This window comes from Boleophthalmus pectinirostris, unplaced genomic scaffold (assembly GCF_026225935.1).
Source record: "Boleophthalmus pectinirostris isolate CB_2022bp ecotype Guang Dong unplaced genomic scaffold, ASM2622593v1 HiC_scaffold_7, whole genome shotgun sequence".
Lineage (NCBI taxonomy): Eukaryota > Metazoa > Chordata > Actinopteri > Gobiiformes > Gobiidae > Boleophthalmus > Boleophthalmus pectinirostris.
This window is the reverse complement of record NW_026571473.1, coordinates 20,391,136-20,417,491: the sequence shown is the minus strand read 5'-3', so window position 1 is coordinate 20,417,491 and position 26,356 is coordinate 20,391,136. Positions and strand designations below refer to the sequence as shown.

The following is a 26,356-nucleotide window of genomic DNA, read 5'->3' as shown; positions in this document are numbered from 1 at the left end:
GTTAAAAAGTGAACGTTTCTTTGTTAAACTGTAAATGTTTTATCTTTCCTCTTTTAAAATGGGTGTATTTTTTCGGAAATTATGTAAAGAGATTTTTCATTCTGTCAGCAGGGGAGAACACCTGATCATGGGGAACAGATTATGCTAGTCCCACTCACAGAAACAGGTGACAGTCCCACGTGGAACAACACATGTTAACACCTAATTTCAAAAGTGTATAACCTAATATAAAGAATAACATTAGATCCCTGTAGGTTTCTATTACACACTGAAGTATTTCACAGCTTCCCGAGGACCATATGCCTCCCCCAGAGTGTGAGATGTGTCTGTATTCTTTCTTGATTGGCACACACTGCAACAATATGTTACTCTATATTTGGCTCTTTAGACTGCTTCCACATCGACATGAAGCACTAATGAGCCATCTACTGTGCATAGATCTTCACTATAATATCTATACTGTCTCCTGGTAATCTGCTGCCCATATCTTACCTGTTTTTGTATCAATCATTAATAGGTGATATTGCTATTCTAGGTGAATCTAAGTGAGAATCATCAGATGTGTGTCGTGTCAGGCTAGGAGTGCCAGAGGAAGAAGCAGGCGTTAAAGGGAAGTGCAAACCAAAGTGATCCTATTCTTACCGCATCAGGTGCTGCACACTATGTGAGTGTTAACGACTGCAGTGCAATCAGGGAGAGAGGTGAGTCCTTGGTACAGATGGATGTGGAATACGGATGAGTGGTTGTGGAAACATATCTAATTGTTTTTGGAAGTTTAAACTACAGGGTTAGCAGATTGTATACTTAATGACACCCCGTGGAGACAGTGTTTTTTTGTTTTTTAAAGAGTAAGTTTTATAGTATAAATAACTGTAGCCTTTGCGATTTGCTCCTTGCTATGGTGGTTCAATTGTGGTTAATCTTACAGAGTAATAGAGAACCTGTTCCTCATGAACAATTAAGTCAACGAAATTAAATAACACAGCTATATTATTTGACCTTTGGCTCAATGTGAATGTATAGGCCATTTTAACATTAAATGCATTAACACATGTGCCAAGACCAAGCTCGAGCTACACTATAATTGATGTCTTTTTGCATAATTTGGTATAATCGCTCATTTCAACCTTGCATTGTGTCCTTTGGCAAAACACTTCACACTCCTTGCACACAAAGCATCTATTGACTTTATGGACCATTCTTTCTTTCAGTCCATGTTGGAGCTGCAAAAAGCCTCTTTTCACCAACTGCTACTGGACAGGATGATGTGGTTTGGGGTGTTAGCGTTTGGCTGCCTGTGGCCTTCACTGCTCCATCCACATAATTCCCTGTAAATCGGTGGAGGCCAAAGTGGACCAACCACAAAACCAGCATTTACACCTATGGGTGACTGTACCGCTGCATCATTTCCTCAGGGACATTGTATAGGCCAGTCATGTATGAGACAGAATCAAAGACTTCAAAGTGCTTCCTGTGAGCCTGGCCAATAGGATCATGGTGGGAGAATGATATGGTGAGTCATTAGCCTCTTCAGCCTCTTTAGCCTCTTTAGCATGTAGAAGGACCCATGGCAGGGACCACGCTCAGGGGGTGACTGATGAGAAAATCCCCCTGTATCATACAATAAGAAAGGCAGAATATTTCCATGAGCTCTGCTAACTGCAGAAGAACTGGACTATAAAGCAGATCCCTGTATGTGCTTGTGTAAGGGCTACAAATATCAGTGCCATGAACTAAACAGTGAACAGAATTTTCTCAAAACAGCATAATGAAATATAACATCAACAAGTAGGAAATGCTAGAACTAAATTTGGCTAAATTGTTACTTTATTTCTGCAAATTAGAATAAATTGCAAGCAAGATTAATAAGGATAATAATAAAAAAGTAACAAAACAAAACTAGCCATGGCCACTTAAAATTGATATTGAATTTGATCTTTTAACAATACAAGTTTTGAAATATACACTGATTACAGCATTTTGATTGGCCTTTGGAAAAAAGTTTCTTCACTTTGAGACTGTTCCAAGAAGTTCTGGGCAAGTTTAGTTTCAGCAGCATTCATATTCTTGGCATGGACACTGTCAGTCTTGTCTTGTTTGCTTGGCTCATTATTGAGTGAAAGAAACAAAACAAACATAAAACATGTGTGATTAATATTCAGCGAGTGCAAAGTCCAATGAGGATATTTGGACAATGAGAACATATTGAATCTAGCACAGTTTGAGCGAAATTAAACAGGAGATGTGATTCATGGCTGGTAGTGAGACTGTCGGAGTGCTATGGTACGGGAGACAAAGGAGAGTGGGATAAAATAGAATACTACAAAATATTTACTACTAATACTACTTTACTACTTAATAGTACAAAATATTTTATCTTGCAGTAAAAGTGGTTTATATTTAATTTGTTTATTGAACTAGATTTTATTTCCAAATTACATGAAAAATTTAATATTAGTGAAGTAGGAATCTGAAAATAAGTTGTAATGCTAATTTGACTTGGCAATTAACAGAAAAATGTATTGAAAACAGTCAGAAATAAGTTGAACCCAGTTAGAAATTGTTGACATGACGTAGACAATCATCTAACTCCATGACTATATAGTAGAAAATAGCTGCACTTACAGCTTTATTTTTGCTTCTGTTTTATGCTGATTATAATGGCTTTGTACAAGGGGATGGGGATAGTTGCCATTTTATTCTCACCTCTAAGGTCAATAAATTGGATGTTCAGCTATACCATTGTAATAGAAATGTAATAGAACAGACAATAGACTGTTCACAATGCATTGCTTTTCTATAATGTTCTGTCTAATATTTTGTATGCTCTGGCTATATGACTTTGATTATTGGTTTCAAAAGCATGTACTGATTTGCATGAGATTTGCAATAGGTTCAATCATTTATTTGGACATAGAAAGTTAGTATGAGCAATGATAACATGTAAAAATAACTTGTATGTATGATAATTTCTAAAAAAAATGGTTCAGGAAGTCCATTATGAACTGAACTGTTGCAATGAAAATATAGGCTTCTTGTTGAATGAGTCACTTCCTGATGAATACCTGTATGAGCAAATGCTAATTGTCTGTGGCTACGTTCTTATGATGCGAATCACAAATTACATCTTGATCACTTTGATATTTTCTGCCTTGGCTCTGCTTTGTCCTTTTTAACTGCTTAATGTGCCAGTAAATCTGTATGAAAGGGATATAATTAGAGGCTTTGTGCACAGCCTTCACATAGTGATTCAGTTAAAGATACAAGGCTGATACGTGACTATACTTTATTCACTGGAGGACTAGAAAATATTTCTTTTTTTTATTTTACTAAACATTTGTAAAGCTTTCAACAGCACAAATATAGCCAGATTTTAGAAACTAACAGTAGAAACAGTATGCCAGGTGCTGTCGTAATTATAAGCCTGATTAAATAAAGATGTTTTTGCCAGGAATGTGTAAAATAGTTTGATTACACTTTTAAAATCTGATATTTCTTTTTATTTTATATTATATATTTTATATTTTATATTCCTGCTGTCTGTTAAAAGGCAAATGTAAAATATCAAACCCAGGTCTAGGTGTTCTGACCTATTCTGTCGAGTCTGTCGATGGCCACAGTCTCAAAGGCTCTTCTCATCATGGGGTACTCCTCCAGCACCTCGTTGAAGTTGTCCACAGACAGAGAGTAGAGGCGGCAGTAGGTGTCTGCACGGACACTGGCCGTGCGCCGGCCCCTCGTCAGCAGGCAGATCTCTGAGGGCAAGACCACAAATACAACATGAACGCATGACAACATAAGAGTCATTCAGCAATAAGAGAAATGTGATTCAGGACTGACCTGCTTTCACTGTAGCTCTGCTTATTTGAATAACAAAAGAACCACTCACATTTCATTATTTATGTCTGATACATTTGAATATTTGATTGATGAGTCTTTTGAAGCATTACAAGGCAGTGTATTGGAACTACACATGCTGCATCCAATGTTACAATTAAACCTTATCAATCATCCTTTTATCAGCTTCATATATTTAACTAAAGCCCTAAGGCGGCTGTAATAACCAGGTATTGTTTACAAAGGCACACAGTCGGAGCTTATTTGTTCACATCATTGATTAAGTGACCACTTTGGTTATTCAAATGCATGGTCCATTGTTGGCTTCAGTCACCATGAGCTTGGTCTGGACTTTGTATTATTTTGCTGGTCTTGACAATAACACTATTACCAAGTGTGTCCATGTCAATAATATTTTAGAACAGCACTGACAGCTGACAGAAGCTCTCTATATTTGGAGGTGCTTCATTACATTCAGATGTTGCCTTTTTCTCCCGCTGAATCTCTCTTCCTTCTTCCTCTATGGACTAGGTTTAGTGTTGTCTTGACAACCATAAGCCTTGCACCTGAAACGGTGACCTGCTGTGACTTGTGGTTCAACAAGGAGAGAAAACATTACATTATGAGCATGCGTATGGGACCCACAATGTAGTCTCTAGAGCAGTGTTTCTCAAAATGAGGTACCCCAGGGTTCTGTCCAGGTTACAATTTGGTATGGTAGACATGGTTTAGTCCCACATCAGTTTTATTTCATGGAAAATGTCTTTGACGGTTGATGCAAATTAGACATAATGCAATATTTGTTTAATTTTTTTCTGTGTTTGGCCTTCTCTCTGTTATTTCTGTAAATCAAGATGAGGCTTATTAGGTACTTGGGGTGAAAATCTTGAGATCCACTGTTCTACTGTATTTGAACAGACTACAAAGAACTTAACCCAGCAGGACTGACAGGATGAAGCTAATGAGCTGCTGCAAAACCATGGCATTTCATTTCTATTCATTTATTTATTTGAATGGGACAGTGAGCAGTCCATTCATCTGATCTATGAAAACTACAGTTATATTTGTATAAGAGTCTGGATGCAGAAGCATTAGTGCAGAGCTTGTGAAGATGACTTACAGTTTGCTAAAGCATTCATATTTTGTGCTACATAAAACACTGAAATGCTACACAGAAAAACTCAGCCACTGAACGTAAAATGGGACATGAATGAGTAATTCATGCTGCTGATCTTACTGCTACTATGCAATACTACTTTTCATATGGGAAACATGCTACATACAGAGCATTTCTGAATTTGTGCCCCAGATGTTGGTCCATAAATTGCCACATGAGATCTTTCTGGTTATGCACGGCCCAGTGATTTGCATATTTCCATGGGCATCATTATCATGCAGTGGGAAACACTTGGAAAGGATAATCAGACTAATGAAACCACTGGGGCTACAGTAAAAGGCTCTTCCAACCACTATTTGCTCTGTGTGGACTGGCCAACTGTCAAGAGCAATGACAACAAAAACACTGTATTTTTGCACTGGTGCAAATATGAAATCTAGTCTGTCATTAAAATCTGCTTGGACTATTTCCTAAATTATAATTCCTATTTTACACTGGCTTTGAACCCAAGGGACACCAGATGTCCTTACTCAACCTGATAAATTATGTATTTACTATGTACACCACTATAAAGGCCAAGCAATCACTGAGCATCCAACTTCCATAAAAATGAATAAGCTAATACTTCATCTACTAATTATTAATAAATGTCACAGCCCCCAAGTGCAAAAAGTGTGAAATATAGAGTATCTAGGTCACTGTACTCATGCTGAAACATCCCCAAATGTAGTCACACCTTGCTCTGATCAAATTGTTGAACCAGTCCAGTCCACGTCCAGTTCATTTCCTCTGTGGAGTCAGCCGTGAGACGCCCCTCCTGGTGGCACTCCACGCTCCATGCTGAAGATTACAAATGGCCCTGTCAACACTGTGCGGCAGTGCTAATTAGCTCATATTAATTGGCCATGTGGATGTGTGCCTGTGCAGCTGAGCGTCCTCATCCTCACTGAACTCAGGTCAGCTCCGCAGTCAGCAGCAGGTCAACATGTGGGCTGCACTTAGCCGAGCCCAGTGTTGGTAGGTAAATCTGATATATTTACACATATTTATACATGTGTGGCAATATTGTTTATATATAACCTCATCTATAACCTCCTATATTCATCACACACTAAGATGAATGACCTATGACCTACCTCCGAAGTAGGATCCATCCAAAAGCTTCATGCCAGTATTGCCTTTAGTGAGCACGCTGACTACACCGTGTTGGATGAAGTACATCTTCTTGCCGATGGTGCCCTCCCTGATGATGTAGTCTCCGGGCTGGAACACTTCGAACCTCAGCTTGGTCAACATGGCCGTCACAAAGTTGGGGTCAGCGTTAGCGAAGAGAGGCATGGAGGCCACCAGTTTACGGCAGTTAAAATTCACTATTTCCTAAAGATGGACAAGAGACAGTGCAGAACTAAAAGCAACAAGTCAAGAATGAATGATCTGTTGAGTTGTAATGTATATACAGGGTTTAGGTCAACACACTGTAAAAACATAAAGCATTATCGTGCATAGAGTAAACAGGCTTAGTGATAACAGGTTGAAGCCATTTGATTAAAAGGTTGTTAAGTCAACCTGCACAATATGTTACATATTAGTGGTCCATAATATGCTGAACAAGTCTAATTCCTCCTTTAATAAAGCTGAAGAGGCCGGTTTATTGCTCACTAGTACACAGAAGCTGTATGCGTGTGTATTTTTTGACCATATTAAAACACTGTTGCACAAATTATTAAAAGTTAAATCAACAAGATGAAATGGATAAGACAAAGTGTTCCTGCATGGTTTAATGGAAATGGCTAGCTTTCTTCAATGTCTCTTACCCTGAACTTACTCCAAACTTTAGTCAGGTATCGCCCCTCTGGTTAAATATGACTTAGTTTTTAGTTATCTAAAAGTTACATAATATCACTTTAAATAACTTGGAGTTGTCTTGCCTGGACTTAATACGCTGGTTATATACTGCACCTCTGTGTCCATACCTCTCTGAGCGGTTCGTTAAGCTCCTCCAAGATGCTCTCCTCATCAAACATCTTGCCCTGGTACCGGTGCTCGTAGTAGTCATGGATTTTCTGTCGGAAGTCCGCGGGCAGCTTGTGGAACGACATGTACTGCTCCACTTGTTTGTACTGAAACAAAAAGAAGAGGTCTGTGAAAACTGCAGCAGATATACTGGTCTTTTGTTTTTATTGTACCAGGAAAGCCATCGCAAAATGTCGTAAGCACTACAAAGAGCAATTTCACAGTACACTGCTCTAGTTCTGTCAGATACAAAGGGAGAAGAAGACAATTCCTGCTGTATATTGTTTCTCTACTAGTTCTAAGTGACATACAACACAAGATGGGAAAGGTTCTTGCTGAAAGACACAAAGGAAGAATATCTGCAACAAGAGTGAAGGTCCAAACTTCATCTAGTAGATGAGGTTTAACTGAGGAACCGTAAAACTTCATAAAACATGTCCAAGACTTCATAAAACATGTGCTCATAGCAACACTAGTGAAATCATCTGGTTTATGTAGATCTGTCTGTAAATAAAATTAAAATCTACTCTCAGTCTGGATTGAGGCACTTTAAGGTGCACTACGTAACTTTTGTGGCAGGATGATCACGTGCTTGTCTCCATAGAGATGTTATTTTTTTACTGAAATGTTCCACAGTATTACATTAAACATATGGTATGTTCAATAGCAGGAGTTGAATGTTTATTGCAAAACATCATTTTATTTTAGGCAAAGAAATAATGTCTTATTGGAGACAAGCAGGAAGCTGACCCTCCTTCAGGAAGTGACATAGTGAACCCTTTCCTATTCCAGAAATAAAATGGAGTAACCATCACTATATAATAAATAAATACCAAATGAAGCACAGTATAACTACAAAGGTCAATTCAAACCCAAGTGATTCACAGATCGTCTGCTGTTTCGACTATACGTCAGACAGAGACTGAATGTCCACTTCTCGTCTCATTACTTTAGCACATAGCACATTACATGCCTGGATTCACAATGGAAAGTGGCAGAACATATTCCTCCATAAAACAAGATTGGATGGACCCACTTCAATTGCCTGTATAGGTATAAGCTCTATGCAATTTCCCAACCCATGCACAGAACAGACTTTGGCCGTCATATAGGAGCTACAAAAAAATAGTCTTTTTATGTGGTTTCACGCGCCAGCACCTTTCTGTAAACATAAGAGTCACACATCAGCCTCAAGAGGAACACATCACATGATTTTTCTCTTTCAGCAAAAAGGCCAGCAACCTTCAGACAAGCTTTCACTTCCTGTTTGTGTTAGCTTTAAAAAGGTTAGCAAGGCATTGGCCCAAGCTCTGAATGCTTAATAATACATAGTGCAGGGAAAATGATAATGCAAATCTGGAGTTTGGGGGGTTGGGTAGTAGTTAAATTTACCAAAGCACTTTATTTGAGTAACTTTTTCATAAAACTGTACTTTCGGAGTTGTAAGATACTGCCACTTGAGTAATATATTTTACAATGTAACAGTACAACAGTGATTTGTCCTTTGAAAATACAATGTGTTATCTTAAAATTTCAATTGTGCATAATAACAAATTATAAATCAGCTGCTATGTCTAGTTATTCATACAATTATCCTCACAGTAATTAAGAAGCACTTTCCACATTTCTGTACTCGGACTTGCAAATCAACCGATCACTTCTGTTACATTATCATCAGTATTGTGTGAATGAATCAACCTTGGATTCAAAGAGAGGAACTGTGAGGTGTGGTTTGTGAAAAATGTACCTGACCCTGGAACTACATAATGACTGTACTTCCTTCCACTACGTGTTATAGCCATGAGTCATCTCTCTTAGGAATAAAACTGGACTGTCAATTGGACTAAGGGCTAGATCAGCATTTCAGTGACTTCCCCTAAGAAAATAATAAAAAAAAATTCACAGATGATTACACACTGGATGACTACACACTAAATATAAGTTACAAAATAGTCATTTAGAAAAGATTGGGGCCTGCGTCAGCAAATGTAGAAAAGGCCTGTCCAACTTGGAGTAGCAATGTCACCACAATTTAAATAAAGAGGGAAAAATATTCAACACAAAATAATACGTTTCTTATTATATATAGTGCAATCCCATTCTAAAACATTATAAAAAGGCCTAACATTGTCTGATTTATCTATATTTTTCAGTATTCCATCCATCCATTTTCTTCCTCATATCCGGGGCCGGGTCACGGGGGCAGCAGTCTAAGCAAGGACTCCTAGACTTCCTTCACCCCAGACACATCCTCCAGCTCCTCCGGGGGGACCTCAAGGTGTTCCCAGGCCAGCCAAGAGACATAGTTTCTCCAGTGTGTCCTGGGTCTTCCCCGGGGCCTCCTTCCGGTGCGACATGTCCGGAACACTTCTTGAGGGAGGCGCCCAGGAGGCATCTGGAACAGATGCCCAAGCCACCTCAACTGGCTCCTCTTGACGTTGAGGAGCAGCGGCTCTACTCCGAGCTCCTCCCATGTGACTGAGCTCCTCACCCTATCTGTAAGGGAGCGCACAGCCACCCAGCGGAGGAAACTCATTTCAAGCACTTGTATCCACGATCTCGTCCTTTTGGTCATTATCCAAAGCTCATGACCATAGGTGAGGGTAGGAACGAAGACTGACCGTTAAATCGAGACCTTTCGGTTCAGCTCCCTCTTCAACACAACGGTCCGATACAGCAACTGCATCACTGCCGACGCTGCACCGATCCACCTGTCAATCTCACGTTCCGTTCTCCCCTCACTCGTGAACAAGACCCCAAAATACTTGAACTCCTCCAGTTCAATTCAGTCCATTTTTCAGTATTAATCCTTAAAATGAGTTCTGATACTAGTTTAATTGATGAGTATATGGGTATCATTTTATGACAACTAGATTTTAGAAGTGTGACTAAAACATGACTAATGCCAAATGACAAACCCAAATCCCTCATTTCCTCGTCATTATCCACAACTGCTATTTAACAATGCATTTTACTCACTCCCACACAGTGATTAATAAAGATGTATCAAGTACAGTCTGTGCGGTACAAAACACATTGTGTGGTGACCATTTCAAATCTTTTCAACCTTTTCTATTAAACCAGATGGAGACGTGGGAAGTGATATTAATATGTGATACAAATATGCATATTGTTCTCAAATGTAAGATTAGGAAAGAAATGTGAAATGCTTTTAGGGTTTGAAAATAAAAAATGAATAAAAGTAATGCCATACTGTGGGACATCCTAGGATAAACAATACCATCGCCATGGAAACACACAGGTGACAGACCCGCCACTGCAAAAGTTATATAGTACACCGTTAAACACTGGCAAGTAAATTTATCATTGGGTTGACACAAATATATACAAAGTCCACTTCTAAATTAATTTTTTACATTGCAGGCAATAGTCACCATATCTGCATATATCAGTTCAACAAATACTCTGCTATTGTATCCCAAATACATTTTAAATATCAATATCCATTTAGACACTAAGGTATGACAGCAGTTGATTCAATATTGGAGAGTCTTCACCTGCTTGGTCCAGTACCCACCTTATATTTCATTATATAGAGTGGCAGTGCAATATTGTGTGGAGAATTTACACTGACACGCCCAGGCCTGGAGCGGCAGGGCATGTGTGCTGACCTTGAGTGTGACGTCCAATGACACATGAATGAGAAGGACATGGCTGTGGGAGATTACATTTAGTCACATGGAGAGGTGACAAGGAAGGAAATAAACAATAGGTCTGACCCCATCCGGTTAGCCAACATGGCAAATCACAAAACATTTAATACCTACAGGCGCTGCCATGGACAACAGTGATGCCTCCCACTCAGGATTTACAGACAGTGAAAACATTGCTCTAGAAAGAAGGGCACGATGAGATTTGTAAAGTATTAAAATCAATGCTTGCTTTTACTGTTTGTGTCAATTTTGAGATTTTGGTGCCTGCGAATAAGAAGTTTCTTAATAAAGTGACAACTCTCAAACTCTTATTTATATGTCGATACACAAAAAGTTCATTCAGCCCAGAGCACAAGAACTAGCTTGGGAAACATGTCAGTCAAGTTGATGGGAATGAAACTGATGGAATTATATGATTGCAAGTAAAAGTGGATATACAGAGATTTAGGAACAATTTATGGAAAATGTATTGTTAAGATTGATATTAGAAATTCATTTATGCAATTTCTTTCCAATGGGAGGCAATAAATAATTATGCTTGAACCACACCAATAACTTCTGTCAATAGAATAAACAAACAAACAAAAAACCATGTACTTTAAGGATAATTATAATGTGGTAGTCACTGCAATACCCAGATTGTGACCCAGATCCATAGTAAAATATATAATGTGTTTAACAGTATGTTCTACAGGAAAACAAGTGTCATTATTTTGACAATGAATCTTATTATGCGACAAAACCATAGCTCAACATGTTCATTAATTCCCGTCTGTTTGTGAATGTACAGATGGAGTCACCAGACGCTGGGACAATACTGCCGTTGTGCATTCACACTATAGATTGCACAATAGGGACACAGAGATTGGGTCTTCCATTAAAGGACTGTCACTCAAATGACTCAACACAGAGGCTCAGTGAAGGGGCGTTCCCCCAAAAACTCACAAGTCACAGATTTGGTCACTGCTCTTGCCACACAGCTCTTGCATTTGTCCCACCTTGCCCATGAACGTTAGTGAGTAATTGGTGGAGGTCAGAGGGGCTGTTGCTAGGCCTGTCACCATAATTACTATATTGACTTAGCGTTCAATATATGGCTGGAACGATATATTTTGAGGCTGAATATTTATCGTGGGTTTTTGTTATTTTTGTTATAATACAGAAAGGTTTGAACTGTAGAGGGCTGAATAAGTTACTTTTCTAGCTAATTATTGCTTCATTCTGTTGTTTATTTATTGCAGCTCAGTCCTTTTAATGATACCGTCTATTTAAAAGTGTTTTTATTGGAATTATATTACTTCATTTTAATTGTACCAAAATGTTTCAGTATTATCATTAAGCACAAACTGACTCTCACTTCTGTCAGCAGCAGCTTATCAACACTGAAAATACTGAATGAATATACAAGAATATAATGTATATGTCATTATTATAAACATAGTATAAAGTAAAGATGACACTGCAGGACTAGGATTTGTGGATTAGATTAGTTAAAACAGATCCCTTTATCATGCAGTGTGCTGCTGTTGTAGCATGTTCACTGGCTGCTTGGATAACAGTTGATTTATTGCTCTAAATAACTTCTGGTTAAGGGTGGCAGGAGTCTTAACCTCGCTTCACTCAGCAAGATTGCCCTTTAAATTTATGTTGGGGAATATGTGTCTTCCTTCCTTCCATTATTTTATTTTTAGGGTTTTCTCGTTCCCTCTCACTATTCACAGACATGTTTGCATTGGTGAATGAGTAACTGCTCCTATTATATACGTAAATGGAAAATGAAAGGTGATATGTTGGCAATGCAACCAACTGGGTAGTGTATTCTGCGTCACAAGTGATTAGGGCTAGACACCAGTTTCCCTGCAACATTAAACTATACTTGAAATACACAAATGAAATTATAACAGTATAGTTCAATATTAATATTAGTAACACTTTAGTTCAGGGTGTGAGATATTTGTTTCTTAGTTTAGTTTAGTTTATTTGTTTATTTATCAGGGACAATGAACATAAAAACTTTGAGCTACACATATAGGTTACATATTTGTGCCAAGGAGCAAAGAGCAAAATTGCTAATTTCCATTTTCAGTCCCTGGACAGGTTGATGTCATAAATAGCGTACATGCCAATAAAATAAAAATACAATTATATTAATGCAATCATTCATCCAGTCAATCAATAAGTAAAACTAGTCCCAATTCAGTCTCAGTCCTCACATCCATACACTCTTTACATATTTACAGTTCAGATTGCTGCTTTGATACAGGGTGGATTAATGTCTTTGGGTTGTTTGGTTAAAAGCCATTGTTTGGGCAGGCGTGCAAACATTTCATAATTTGCACATGATATAATTTCATGTGGGAGGCTGTTTCAGAGGCTTATGGTCCTATAAGAGAATGATGACTGACCAAATGAGGTTCTGCATCTTAGAACACTGCACTCTCCTCTGGCTGTGGACCGTGTGGCTCAGCAGGTCTTCTCTGAAGTGACCACCACAAACTTTCTCAATGGGGAAGCAGCTGAATTATGAATGATTTTAAATAAGGTTCAAATTTGATTCAATTTAATCAAGTTATCAACATTTAACAATTTATATTTGACAAGTATTGAGCAGTGGTGGTACATGCAGAGCTTTTTATCATGGATTTTTAGTGCTTGTTGTTCATACAGTACATACAAGTTTCTATAGGCTCTGTAATGCAATATCAAAGGTGCGAGACAATCATGGCATTAAAATATGTATATGAAGCCTCAGTTGTTAAAAAATCTGTAATATGTTTAAAATTCATCAATTTGAACTTCAGTGTGTTTCCAAGTTTTTAATGTGACTTTTGAAATGATGTTTTGAGTTGGGGAATAGACCTACATGTTTATATTAATCTACATTCCTGATGTTTTGTCCATTTACTAAAATTTCACAAGCCTGTGGGGATTTACGCTTATTGGTAAAAAACACTGAAACTGTTTTACCAATATTTAAGGTAAGGTAGGAAGTCTGAATATTATATCAACATCAGTACACACATTAGGGAAATCATTTATGTAAATACTAAAGAGCAGAAGTCCAAGAATCGACCCCTGGGGCACTCCCATAGAGGTGGCTTGGCTTGTAGTCATTTAGTTTGTTGAAAAGTATCTGGTGATTAACCGTGTCGAAGGCTTTGCTCAGAAAGTACTCAGAGAAGTTGGACTAATTACATTGCAGGACTATTGTCAAGTAGTAGGAAATAGCATCTTCATTAATGAACAAGCTAATTAAAGGCACCCAAACTCCACTCCAAACTCCCCCTTCATATATTCTCCTTTCTGCTGCTGTGCATGTCATTTTAATCTAAATTAGTCATCTAATAAATAAAATGTGGTCAACTAAGACACCATTGAATGCTAAATCAACTAAAGGACTATAGCCCTATTAAAGTCTATGTGTAATATTAGGTCAGTGCAATCCACATTCAGATAGTAATTTGAACTATTAGAAGTCTGCAGTATCACCCATTACATTGATTCAAATTGCAATATGACTGGGAATAAGGTCCTCATCAGGCAGACATAAGAGGCAGGAAAAAAAAAAATACAACAGAGTATAGTTTCAAACCAGGCGATTTTCACTCATAAAAGTTCCATTGACCGCACTAATCCGGGACATCTCTCCACTAAACTCTGCTTTATAAAGTTTAGTTGATCTTCAGCCCATTTTAGATGTGTCAGGATGGTGTGGATTGGGGCTCTTTTCGGCGGGGCCCAAGGGTGACATCTCCTCCCCTCTCACGATGCTGGGAGAGGGGGCGCTAACAGAGCAGGAGACGAGTGCAGTTATGTAATGGCCAATGTCCTGCTCCAGTGGCAGATGGTGTATGGCCCGGCAGTGAAGGGCAAGGGGACAGATAAGGTAGAGGCACCGTTCTGGGACTGTGAGGGGAGAGCTGTGGTTTAGGAGGGGACATGGAGCAGAAGACATCCCAATGGAGAAGTGAATGGTCAATTTACATATTCATGACTGTCATATATTTTAAATAAACTTGAACTAAACTTGTACAAACAGAAAGAACAGGTGAAGCACAGGTTGTTTTTGGTGGAGGATGACTGGATATTTTTATACAGGGAGTGAATAATGGAGCTCAACAGTCCTGGTTCCAGAAGTAATCTTCCCATTCATTTTTCCCGCAGACTTTTATAGAAAATTGAGGCCAACCAGCAGTAAGGTAACTAATGTCCATAATGTTTAATAATTATTTTGAAGCATCTTTAAAATGTAAAATTTGGCGAATGCTTTGATAAAATGTTTGTTTTTGTACTTTTAAAGTGTCACTAATTCATATTAAATAATATTAAGGTCTCGTGGTCATTGTCTCATGCAAGCTTTAGTAGTAATTGTGGTGAAAATTTGTAGTAACATTCTTTACTTACAGACAGAATGAGGTTCCAAAAGTCTGTTTCTAGAATGAAAGGTCCTATATTATGCAAAATTTACTTGATGAGCTTTTAGCTGTTTTATACTGTTATTACCTCCTCAAAAACATACCTGGAATTTTGTTTTGTTTCATTCACACATGTTTGAGTAATTCTGGATTATTAGTCTTCCTACATCTCCAAAGTTCAAAATGCTTTGTTTCACCTTCTGATGTCATGAAACTGTAGTTTTCAAGCTAACAGCTACCTTTTACCTTTCATTTACTCAAGACTGGAAATTCCAGGACTAAAATGATCCACATGATTCCAGTGAAGGTGTATGGAGTTTAAAATACAGTGGAGCACTTCCTGTACTATAACATGAGTGTTATCTGTCTGAGAGAAGAACTCAGTATCCTATTAGGTATGGATTTGTGTGATAAGCATGTAAGAATGAAACTAAACACAACCTCCAGTGTGATTCTGATGAGGATACAAAATTATAACAAATATCAGAAAATAGAATAATATGGGTCCTTTGAGCTATACTTGTTTATTTATCACTCACTATGCAATTGAGTATAACAAGAAATATAATCTTCAGAAAATATGCTTGCTATGAACTCAAATAATGAAAAAAACAATTTTAGGAGCTCCTAAACTTTCCACTGTGTCCATACAGGCGAGGGGAAATGCTTGGAGCTGGAGCTATTAACAAAGCAATGCTAACAGTTTGCTCTGCTCTTTGTCAATAAGCGGCCGTGCTGTCTCCTACATTTACACAATCTCGTAACAAGAATCTGTGTCGTCAGCAAGACATCTCCAGACTCAGAGTTGTGCGTGTCCAGTGACTTATCTGATGGAGGGCTATTTGCAGACGGTGGAGGGGTATGTGCACTTAATGACAAACAGACTCCAGCTAATATACTAGTAAAACAGATGATGCCAGATACTGTATATTCGATACATGTGAGACATCGACAAGGCCAACCAGATATTTCAAATGGGATGTAAACCGGACTCAGTGGAAAAGCTTATTATTATTATCATTATTATTATTATTATCATTATTATTATTATTATTATAAGGCTTTTGCTTTTGCATCAGACAATGTTCAATAAGTATTTAGCACAGGATTGAGGGACAGTTGAACAGTGACTCTACACAGTTGAAATAGTGAGTCTGGATTGTGTCAGATTGTGTTGACTCGTTATCACAAGTGGAAGTGACAAAGATCGCAGCAATTTTATGTAGTGTTAGATTTTAGGTGCAATTTTGAATTAGGTTTGAAAAAGGGATGGTCAGCTGAAGTTCAAAGTACTTCATTTTCAATTGTTTAATCAAGCCTAGCCTTATCAAGTCTATATAGTCCAGTTGAGTTTAAGTATGTATGTATATAAAATAAGTTATAAACATAACCTGTCCATGTAAAAAGCCATTATACATATAATAAACCTAATTAATGCATTTCACTACTTTTTAAGTTAGTAGAGGAAATAGATGCAGGGAACTATCTTTGTTTATTTTTGTGAGACATAAAACACAAAATGAACCAACAGAACTTCTTTGTCAAAACAAAGTAAAAAGACTTGAATATATAAAAACAAATGAGAACAGGAAAGAATGCATGATCAAAAGAGAAGTTACTTGTGAAAATGAATTGTAAAATTGTGTGGCAAGCAACACAGAGTTGGAGGATGGCAAGATCAAAAGCCAAAATCATGAAACAAGTTAATTATCTGTTATGCGAAGATATAAAAGGTGCTGCTGAATTAGCGACTAGAAAGTTTGGGCATAAAGTCTAACTTAAAAACACATTAGCAGACTGTATACACTACTGGACAGTACCTCTCATTATAATCTCATGAATCTACACGCAGGTATGTGTTAATGAGTAAGCATAAAATTTTCTTCATACCCATATTTGTTTGGAGTTTTAGCTTTTTGGTTGGAGGTCCATCGCCGCCTTGTTTCTATGGATATGTCACTGCTCTGCCTGGAATAATCAGTGACATTGTTCCATGTATGACATTAAACAGCTCTACCTGACATGTATGCAATTACATGTGGTTTTATAGCTGAAAAACACCTAGAAAAACAGGTATTCTGACAGTGAGTGGGGTTGTCTTAGCCTGATTCATCAGCAGGTTTCACTTCATAGAAACCATCTGACCTCACAGCATTAGAATTTGTTCGCTTGACGTTAGGAGGGTACTTTTTTTAGTTAACCAATCGCTGCTATTTGGTCGTGACGTATGTAATGCACCGTAATGCTAACGGTGCTAACTGGTATATAAAGCTTTTCCCAAATCCCATAGGAAGAAGGGCAATAACGTCTTTTCCCTTGATAAAATTCATGATTACATTCTATTTGTTCCGGCTTTAAATCCTCTATCTCGGGAAACACAGAATGTATGGCTCTTTGCTGATTGGGAGGTGCCCGAACTCGCACTTCCGGGGTTTTTGCGAAATTGTGTATTCCTGACCTAGTTGCTGGAGAGAAATAAAATTGAGCAGAGGCACTAGGTGGCGCCAGCCTGGCTAGGGTTGCCTCTCCACAGACATGACATATAACTTGGCCGAGTTTGGTCTCCATGAAGATAGAAATATTTAATGACATACTGTGAAACATTCCATACAAAGCAATAACATTTCTGGAGAAAAGCATTTGACAGACTCTCCACCAGAAAAATTACACAATGTACTTTTAAGTATTGATCAAATGAGACATATATATCACTTGGGAGATATGACTGATTGGAAACATGGACAGCATTCATTTTAGTTACAGGACAGAAATGCGTATTGTCATGACCAATAGGGAGGTATAACAGCAAATCCAAAACAGAATTGGATCTCCCGTGACAACTCTATTCTCCCTCCATGTTGCAATGAGTTTACCCAGCTCCTAGTCTCTTCCGTACCCAGCGGCGGTTTGTGCGCTCCCTGCTATCATCACTACCTGTAGATAACAAAGCCCGATGATTATCCCCAAACACACAGCCCTCCCCACTGAGCCCAGCAACCAGCAAACACACTGTATTCTATGTGGAGACCAAAATAGTCCCATACAGACACATGAGGGCAGAACCACCACATCTAACATCTCTTTGTTCTCAGCACTGGCCAGAGGCTGCACCCGCTTCCACTCGGCAACAGCACTAGTCGGATGTGTTTGTTAGAAAGAATACAGAGCTACAGCAGACTCCCGGATAACAAAGACCATGACAAGGGCCTGTAGGTGCCCTCCGGTCCTGGGATGTCCCACACTTTGATCCACACAGGCAGAGGTACTCTGAGCCAAGCCATGAATATATACACACCAGGCAGACCATATGCTGAGGCCATTACTGCCTGCTGGATTAAATGGGATTGCTCTCACTAATCATGTCAAATGTAATGACCTCATGTAGCTTTACTCTTATGGCTTGTCCTCGTGTCACACTATCATAGTATAGATACTTTGCAGCTGTCATCAACATTCCCTGACGGCGTTATGCTAAGTGTAAGCTCTGTTCTCTGTTACTCAAGCTAGACTTCAAACTGAGCTTTGCTTTAACACAGTCTATAAAGTCAAGTTACAGGTCAGCTCTGTGGATACCATAGACTATAAAAAAGTGGACTAAGCGAGTGTGACGTCACCAATTGCAAACTGTTATAGGAGCAAATTTGGAGCCAGGCACTATATTATGAATAGGATTTTTTTAATGGACAATATACAGGAAAAGAACACCAAGGTCATGTAGAGCAGGTTCATATGAACATTTTACGATGAAAATGATGAGGCTCACAGCAGCAGTTACAGAAAGAGGGATGAAAATATTCCAATGTAAGTCAATGGGAGCCAGGGTCAGTAGGAGCCGGAAGAGCCGCGTGTGAACTTCCTATTTGGAATGCTACAGCTAGCGTGTTAGTTATGTCCATTTATATGTACAGTCTATGTTGGAGACGCAAACCCGCTCAGCAAGATATATATTGTTTAATGCCATACTGAATACTGAAGAACATTCCAGGCAAAGTAATAAAATCTTTATGGTGGTGGACCATAACAAAAGTTAGTGCACTCAAGAATCTCATTGTGTATTACCGAAACAAGTACACACTTAGTGGCCTTGTTTTTTTCATCCCTGTGTTACATTTGGTTGCTGATGGGTACTTGAGCCTCCTCTCGGCATTCAGAGACATGCACCATGGTTAATTAGGGACTCGAGCCACTAGTGGATTACAGTCAGATTCAATAGTTGTCAGATATGTCTCAGCCCTTTGACTAAGACACCAGTGTTCCTCACCTCAGACCTTCAGAGCAGCTGATACTAAAATTAAACCAGAACGTACTAAAAAATGCATGCAAGTAGAGGATAATAGCTAAATAAAGTTTAAAAGAGGTAGTGTAAAAAAAGTTTGAGATCACATCACAAACTTCTATAGGCCAATAATATTAAGGGGGCAGATAAAATGAATATTGTTGAAGTGGAGGTTTTTGTTGTAATAAACTAAGGCATTTGTGAATTTACCTTTTGGATATTTCTTGTGAAAGCTCAGTGACAGGGAACTCTGACTTTTGCCCCCATCTGGGAGAATGATGTAATTGTAGAATTTGAAAAAAACTTCAATATCATCTGTATTAAACCTTCCTCAAATTGGAGAGAAATGAGGTTGTACTTTCCTCCTCAACAGTCCAGGCAGTACAGAAAAAACAAACCATTTTAAGCAGATGAGCAGTGTTACCTTCTCCTGATACTGTCGGCGGGAGGAGTCCAGAGACTGGATGAGTGCAGTGGCGTGTCCGATGAACATGGCGTAGCAGGTGGCGCCCACGATCATACTGAGCATGGTGAGCCAGATGTCCGACATGCTCTCAGGCGCTTGCCGACCGTACCCGATACACAACATGTGACTCATAGCCTTGAACAGAGCGAATGAGTACAGCTCACTCCAAGAGTCATTCTGAAACACATTAGACAACAGAGGATGGGCAAAGTTCATACATTAAAATATGCAAACAATATGCCTAAATTGTGTTTTTTGATCAATTCTGTGACAGTAATACAGTCTAAAGACACTACAGACTGCATCATAGATAGCAATTGTCAGGTCTTGCTACGCCCAGATTTCAACCCATTCTGGTAAAGGTACAACACATTTGTATAAACAAGATACAGTTTCCAGAGAGCTACACATGATAACAATTTAAAACTAACATTTCTCTAATTGTCAACCGACTGATCACTTGTGTTATTACTATCAATGACATTTGAAATTGGGATGCATTTACAATGAATACAGAGTTAACGATACCAAATTCATATGCATGTATTTTTATTCCATGACTACAAAGTTGCTCCTCTTTCACGATGAGATTATTGGCATCTTCAAAACCCTCTCTGCTGTATTTACAAACATGATCCAGTGACAGTTGTTACAGAACTCTGGTGTAGCTGCTGGAGGCTAGCTTTGAAGCTGCTCTCTTAACTCTCATGTCTTTCGAAGAACATCTCTGTCTAGTGTTAATCTAATGAGCGTCTGCCTTCTCCTGCAGGCCTTTTGATTGGCTCCCGCTCTGTCCATGTTAATAGTCTTGTTCATCACAGAGCACTCACAGGCCTGGTCCAGCCCTCACATCCGCCTTTAAACAACACTGTCCAGATTTGTGTGCAGGGACAAAAGCTGATTGGCTCATGACAATGTGCAGCTTTGCGTTTCTTCCTCGCCCTCTTTGCATGTTATTTGAAATTCAAATGCAATTGTGTTCTGAAAAGAGAGTGGACAAGCACTGGCAGGAGACAGCAATCACAGTCATGGAAATTAGCTTTTCGACAGGTGACGAAAAGGCTGGAACACAAAATGAGTATTCGGATTGAAGAACTGAGATCTTTGTCGGGCAGTTTCTTTGTTCTATCAGTTGTTTTTGTTTGTTTTGGTGAGAAAATAAAATATGAGAAATTGTGTGTGTTTCCTATAGTCTAGTATAGTATTTAGTCTAGATAAACAGTACTTAAAATGTTTTGGGTTTTTTAGAATATTTTACTGCATGACAAATCAGTATATTTATGCTCGGTAAGACCCATTATTTTGCTTTTGCTAGTTTAATTAGTTCTTTTACTATTCTACTAGGTCTTTGTTATGATGAACCATTCTTATAATTTGTAAACTACTGTGTATAAGTACCTTCTTTTTTGGATCAATAGTTTGCTTCTGACCTTAATAAGCACCTTTGGGACAACCTTAACTTTTTCTTTATCTAAAATTAACCTGGATTATTTACAAAGAACTTTGCTTTAAAATTTAAACTGGAGGAAATACACCAATGTCAAATGTCACTGCTACTGAAAACATCTTGTACGTTAAACACCTCAACAATAGTGCTTCTTGGTTATTGTGAAGCAGTATTTCCCTACAGTTTCCAGTTTGTAGTGCGTCCTCTTGTTCCTCATCCCCAGTGCCCCGGGTGGTTCACAGTCAGAGCTGCTCCCTCCAGTTGCCCATCAACATGCCACAGGCTGCAGCAGCGGGGACCTGAGCCTCACCCAAGGCCAAAGCACAAATCAACACCTCCTTCCACTCCACTGCCTCTGTCTGTCTCTGCAGACGCCTCACACATCAGTATACGGCACGCATTTCACTTTGCATATTTAAGACCGGTCCTGGACGGAGGGGTTTATGGGTAAGATTACACAATTTCAGACAATATGTGTCTATAATGAATATTGCAGCGTGAAATATTGAAAATATTAATTCAGGATAGTGATGGAATATTGAATTATAATACCTTTGAAAAAGAAGAAAGTGGGATACAATTTAAATGTTTTATCTGACCTATCTACATACATGACCTATGCAACATGGTTGAACAATTAAGTACAGTTAATGATTAAACTGTGTGCAATATTACCTTATTACTAATTAAATAGGCTTATTTAATGCATAAAGATGTCAAATTTTATTCATTGAATCACAGAAACTCAAAGCCAAAGATAAGGACATGATTTAAGAAAAGAATGTTCACCTCTTGGGACACATTTACCTCTAGCTCCTCCAAATCATGTTTTTCTTCATCCCATTAGTCTATCATTGAGCAGTTTCATCAAAAGCCAAAGTTGCCATAGTGTAGCACATATGAAACTCGCTCTCCCACTATAGGACTGAGTTCAGAGCAGCTGTATGCAGACATTGCATTTGCTTTAAGTAGCAGATAAGAGCTTATTCCACCTGACAAGTGTACAGCTGTCTCTTAGCATTGGAAATTACAACACTCATTGTAACGCAATAAACTGATTCTGCAGAGAAGCCTCAATGAGCAGAGGAAGGAAAAATGAAATTAGTTTAGTCTTCATTTTATTTGCTGTGGACTTCATTGGTGGAGGGTTAATTGTTTTAAATACACTCAGTGTTAGTTATGGGAGAGTATGATGTATTATGGTGAAATTATAGAAGTGAGAGAACGTGCATGACATGAACTCTCTATAAGATACTGTGTGTTTGGGTGTGCCAGTGCTGCTGACACAGAGCAGCTGGAATCTGACTGTCTGTAAGTGACAAGTAAGCAAGTCTGCTCCATCTGTGAGGACTAAGACTAAGATTTATAATATGTAACCTGTATAAAAGACCTTGTTTGGTGTTGAGATTTAATCATTTGTACTCAACTCCTGTATATACAGAGAAAGAAAAACATCTGGATACAAAATGACAGGCACAGTTTATATATTGTTGTGATTATGAGTTTAAAGTTGGATTATTCAGCATGTTTTAATATATGCATTTGCCTATATAGAATAAATATTCATGTTTAAAGGTACAGTATGTAACTGTATGTAAAGTTACATACTGTGGCTTTACATTGATTTTAACTGTGTTTTTATGTAACAAACTAATAAAGAATAGGTTAATCCTGTGACACCCAACGGATGTTATTAGTATCTTATATGTTGCACTCAAAAAGCCTGTGCTCCATATTAAAACATGAGGAGTCGACTTCCTTCACAGACATGTGTTGGTGGAACATCCCAGCTGGCAGATGTTTGCTTACAGGCGTTCAGAGGAGTCAGCCATGCAGCTCTAACCAACTACAGATGAGACCAGGAAATAACATAGACAGGCACAGGTCTAAAGAAGACCAAAGAGAAAGTCCAGGTGTGACAGAAGATGCATTTGATGTGCATTTGATGTGGCCCTTGAAAGAGGTCAGAGAGTACACAGAGGATGTGAAGCATGAAGTTTATGTTTAAAAGGCTCTATAGAATACATTATTGTTTTCCACTTAAACTGGATCAAAGCAGACAAGCAGGAGGCCACACTGCACAGTGCATATGCTGGAATGGATTATTCTTGTTATGTAAAGTGATAACAATATCATTTGATATAATTGCATTTCACCTCAGGCATAATAAAAGCTTTTAATTGAATTAGGAAAAAAGTACAACCCTAATGCCTCTCTTTGTTGGGGTTTTGCCACAAAATGTTTCCACATAAACCCAAAACAGAAGGACTTTATCAAACATGATTCAGAAACATGTGGACAACATTGTGCTGTTTGTCATTGTTTAACCTGGACTGTTCCGGTGTGGCTGGCATTAAGCTTATTTATCTTGCATTTATTCATCTATAAGTGTTTGGATTATTTCAAAAAATGCCTTGAAAATTTTTATTTTTACTGTGAGTGGGCTTGCCTCTACACAGATCTGCATGTAACCTGGCCAGGTGGCATCACATGTTCGAGTACATCTCGGACATACAACAAGGACACAGAGCACATACACCCTCCAGTTAGGTCATTCTGACCATCTCTGATGGGTCCCTGAGTGCTGCACTGTGGTCATCCACTCCTCGTGAGTGACAGCTTGCCCTCAGGCACAATAAAGTCCACAAACAAACAAATGAAGGCCATGCTAGTCCTGAGCACATGCTGCGGCTGTTTCCAAACTGCACCGGAAGCAGGCCAGACAGTCTAGTTCTGGAAATCCCACAGCTCTTTTGTTTGTAAGCATTTCACCAGTCTGTAGCCCATTTTACACAAACTTTCAAGCAGGTTCGTGCTCCTGTAAAGCTCTGAAAAATGACACCAGCTTTAGTAAAATACCAAAGCAGAGTTACTAGCAGTGCATCATGGCTAAATGTGACACATCAACTTTTCTTCTCCAAATGGGGTCGGTTTCACAGGGGAAACTTGCCCCAATAAGACTGCAGGATTATCCAGGCTAAGCCACCGAGTTTATCATATAGCTATAGAATGAGGACCGACCTCCAAATAAATCACAAAGACAGAAAAAACAATATCAGCGCATTCTATTAGTACAATATAACTGCTCATTTGACACTCCAGTTGGTAGTACTTTACCTATCACAATAAATGCTACATCAACTTACAGTTACAGTTATTTTTCATAGAGGGAACCATACATTTTTGGGGGTCAATATTTATCGTGTGTATGTTGGGCGTTATTCATGAAACGTTCTTATGGACAAATTTGTACTGTATGCTAAGGCTTTCTTGCGAACATTTTTGGCATTCACAAAACTTTTTCTTAACTGAAAAGCTCTTCTGGAAGTCCTACGAATAGTCAGCAAGAACAAGTCGTACGAACAAAAATTCTACTGTTTTAAAATATTATTACTCTGCTAATGCAACAAAAAATTCTAATTCCTCCATGACTGCAAGTTATATATTTTCTTAAATTACTTCCTAAAACATATTACTATGTGATCCAATAACATTTATGAGTCGATTTATAGAGCATGTGTCTATTGGGTCTAACAGACTTTATACAGGCTGCAGTGAGCCTCACTCTGTCCCAGCCCAGTGCTCTCCATATGGGCCTCTGTTACAGCCCTGCGCCTCAGCACCGCGCTGGACTCAAGACCCTCATAACCCCCCAGACCCCCGATGACCAGAGCGCACTCTTATGCACCCCCAACCTGGTCCCCCTCCCTCGCTATTTACTGCAGCGCTGTGATCCCGGAAATATGCAATAAATGCTTCCACTTATTTCAATAATTTCATGACTTAAATCTTCCCTCCCTGACTGTGTTCGTGTGAGTTTGGACATTTGAAATTGTTGCTGAAGCTGTAAACAGCTGCAGTCGGTAGACACGCTCCACCTCACTTCCTCGTTCCCTCCCTCCTTCACTTGTCCATTCTAGTGTCCTAATACAAACCCATGTGGCATATTTGAAAGTTCAGAGTGTGTTTCCAATCAAAGACATTAATTTTGTATGTAAATGAAATGTAAATGAGCGTGGAGGTGTTCATAGCTGGGTGTTGGTGAATCAGGTGCAATTGTCATTAAAGAAGAATTTGTGAGCTTTAAAAAGCTTTGAGAATCTGGTGCAAATTTCTTAGCATCTTAAAGTGGAAGTATTTATTTATTTATTTATTTTTAAAAGATTCATAAATGTGGCCTATTGTGTTTGCTCTAGAGGGAAATTTTGGGTTATTTTTTGGCTGTGCAGTAAGATTTAAGTCAGTCAAGTTTAAATGAATAACTTCTATGATTTATTAGTCTTTGTGGTTTAAATCTTCTTCAGAGTTAGCGTGTTTAGTTTCAGTGTTATCATTTATTGTATATATTTAGTTCATCACTTTATCCCACTTCAGAATTTGTTATTGTGATAGGCCTAGTGTGCTATCTTTGTAACCATAAGGTAATCTTCTACTATGGCCTACTACATACTAAACCTAAAAATACGCCTTCAAACATAAAGTAGAGTTACTGCGGTTACCTCCACCCCTGCATATTAGTGAATGAGTACAGAGTCAGGCTTGAGAGATACTGTACTGTCAAATCCTCCCATTTATCTCCTGTTCACGCGCCTCTCCTGTCCATTACTGCTCCACTGACAGCTCCACCTGCCTCTACATCACGGCAGCAGCTAATTGAATGAATAGAGAAGATCCTTATTAACTTTCAGAGAGAGCCTACGGTGCACATGCAACTACAGTGCACAGGCATAAAGCATATAGATCCTTTTGCCTCTTGCCGTCTCACTAGTAAATATGGAATGACAGTGATATTGAGAGTGAGAAAGCAGCATTGATCTGAATTAATTGATCTGAGAGACTGAACCACCTGTCATCAAAAGAGTGGCACTTATATAACAGACATGGACCATCCTGTCTCTATGGATTGTAAAGCTCTGGGTAATAAATAGCTGTTTTGCAAGTCTTTTGAAAAGTAAGTATTCAGCATCTAAAAAAAAAAAAAAAAAAGTCTATATAGCGCAATAAACACTACCGGTCAAAAGTTTTAGAACACCCTAATTTTTCCAGCTTTTTATTGCAATTCAAGTTGTGCAAGTCCAATCAAGAGCTTGAAATGGTACAAAGGTTTAAAA

The 26,356-nt window shown here is 38.6% G+C and overlaps 1 protein-coding gene across 1 annotated transcript in view; it reads right to left on the bottom strand.

Moving 5' to 3' along the window:
* hcn2b (hyperpolarization activated cyclic nucleotide-gated potassium channel 2b) overlaps positions 1 to 26,356 on the bottom strand; it is a 43,251-nt gene that overhangs the window by 3,865 nt on the left and 13,030 nt on the right. Inside the window, exons 4-7 of the mRNA XM_020940063.2 lie at positions 19,757 to 19,975; positions 6,928 to 7,074; positions 6,091 to 6,331; positions 3,591 to 3,755 (exon numbers count right to left, since the gene is read on the bottom strand). Of these exons, the coding sequence (XP_020795722.2) occupies positions 3,591 to 3,755; positions 6,091 to 6,331; positions 6,928 to 7,074; positions 19,757 to 19,975 (772 nt within the window). The remainder of the gene's footprint in view (positions 1 to 3,590; positions 3,756 to 6,090; positions 6,332 to 6,927; positions 7,075 to 19,756; positions 19,976 to 26,356) is intronic.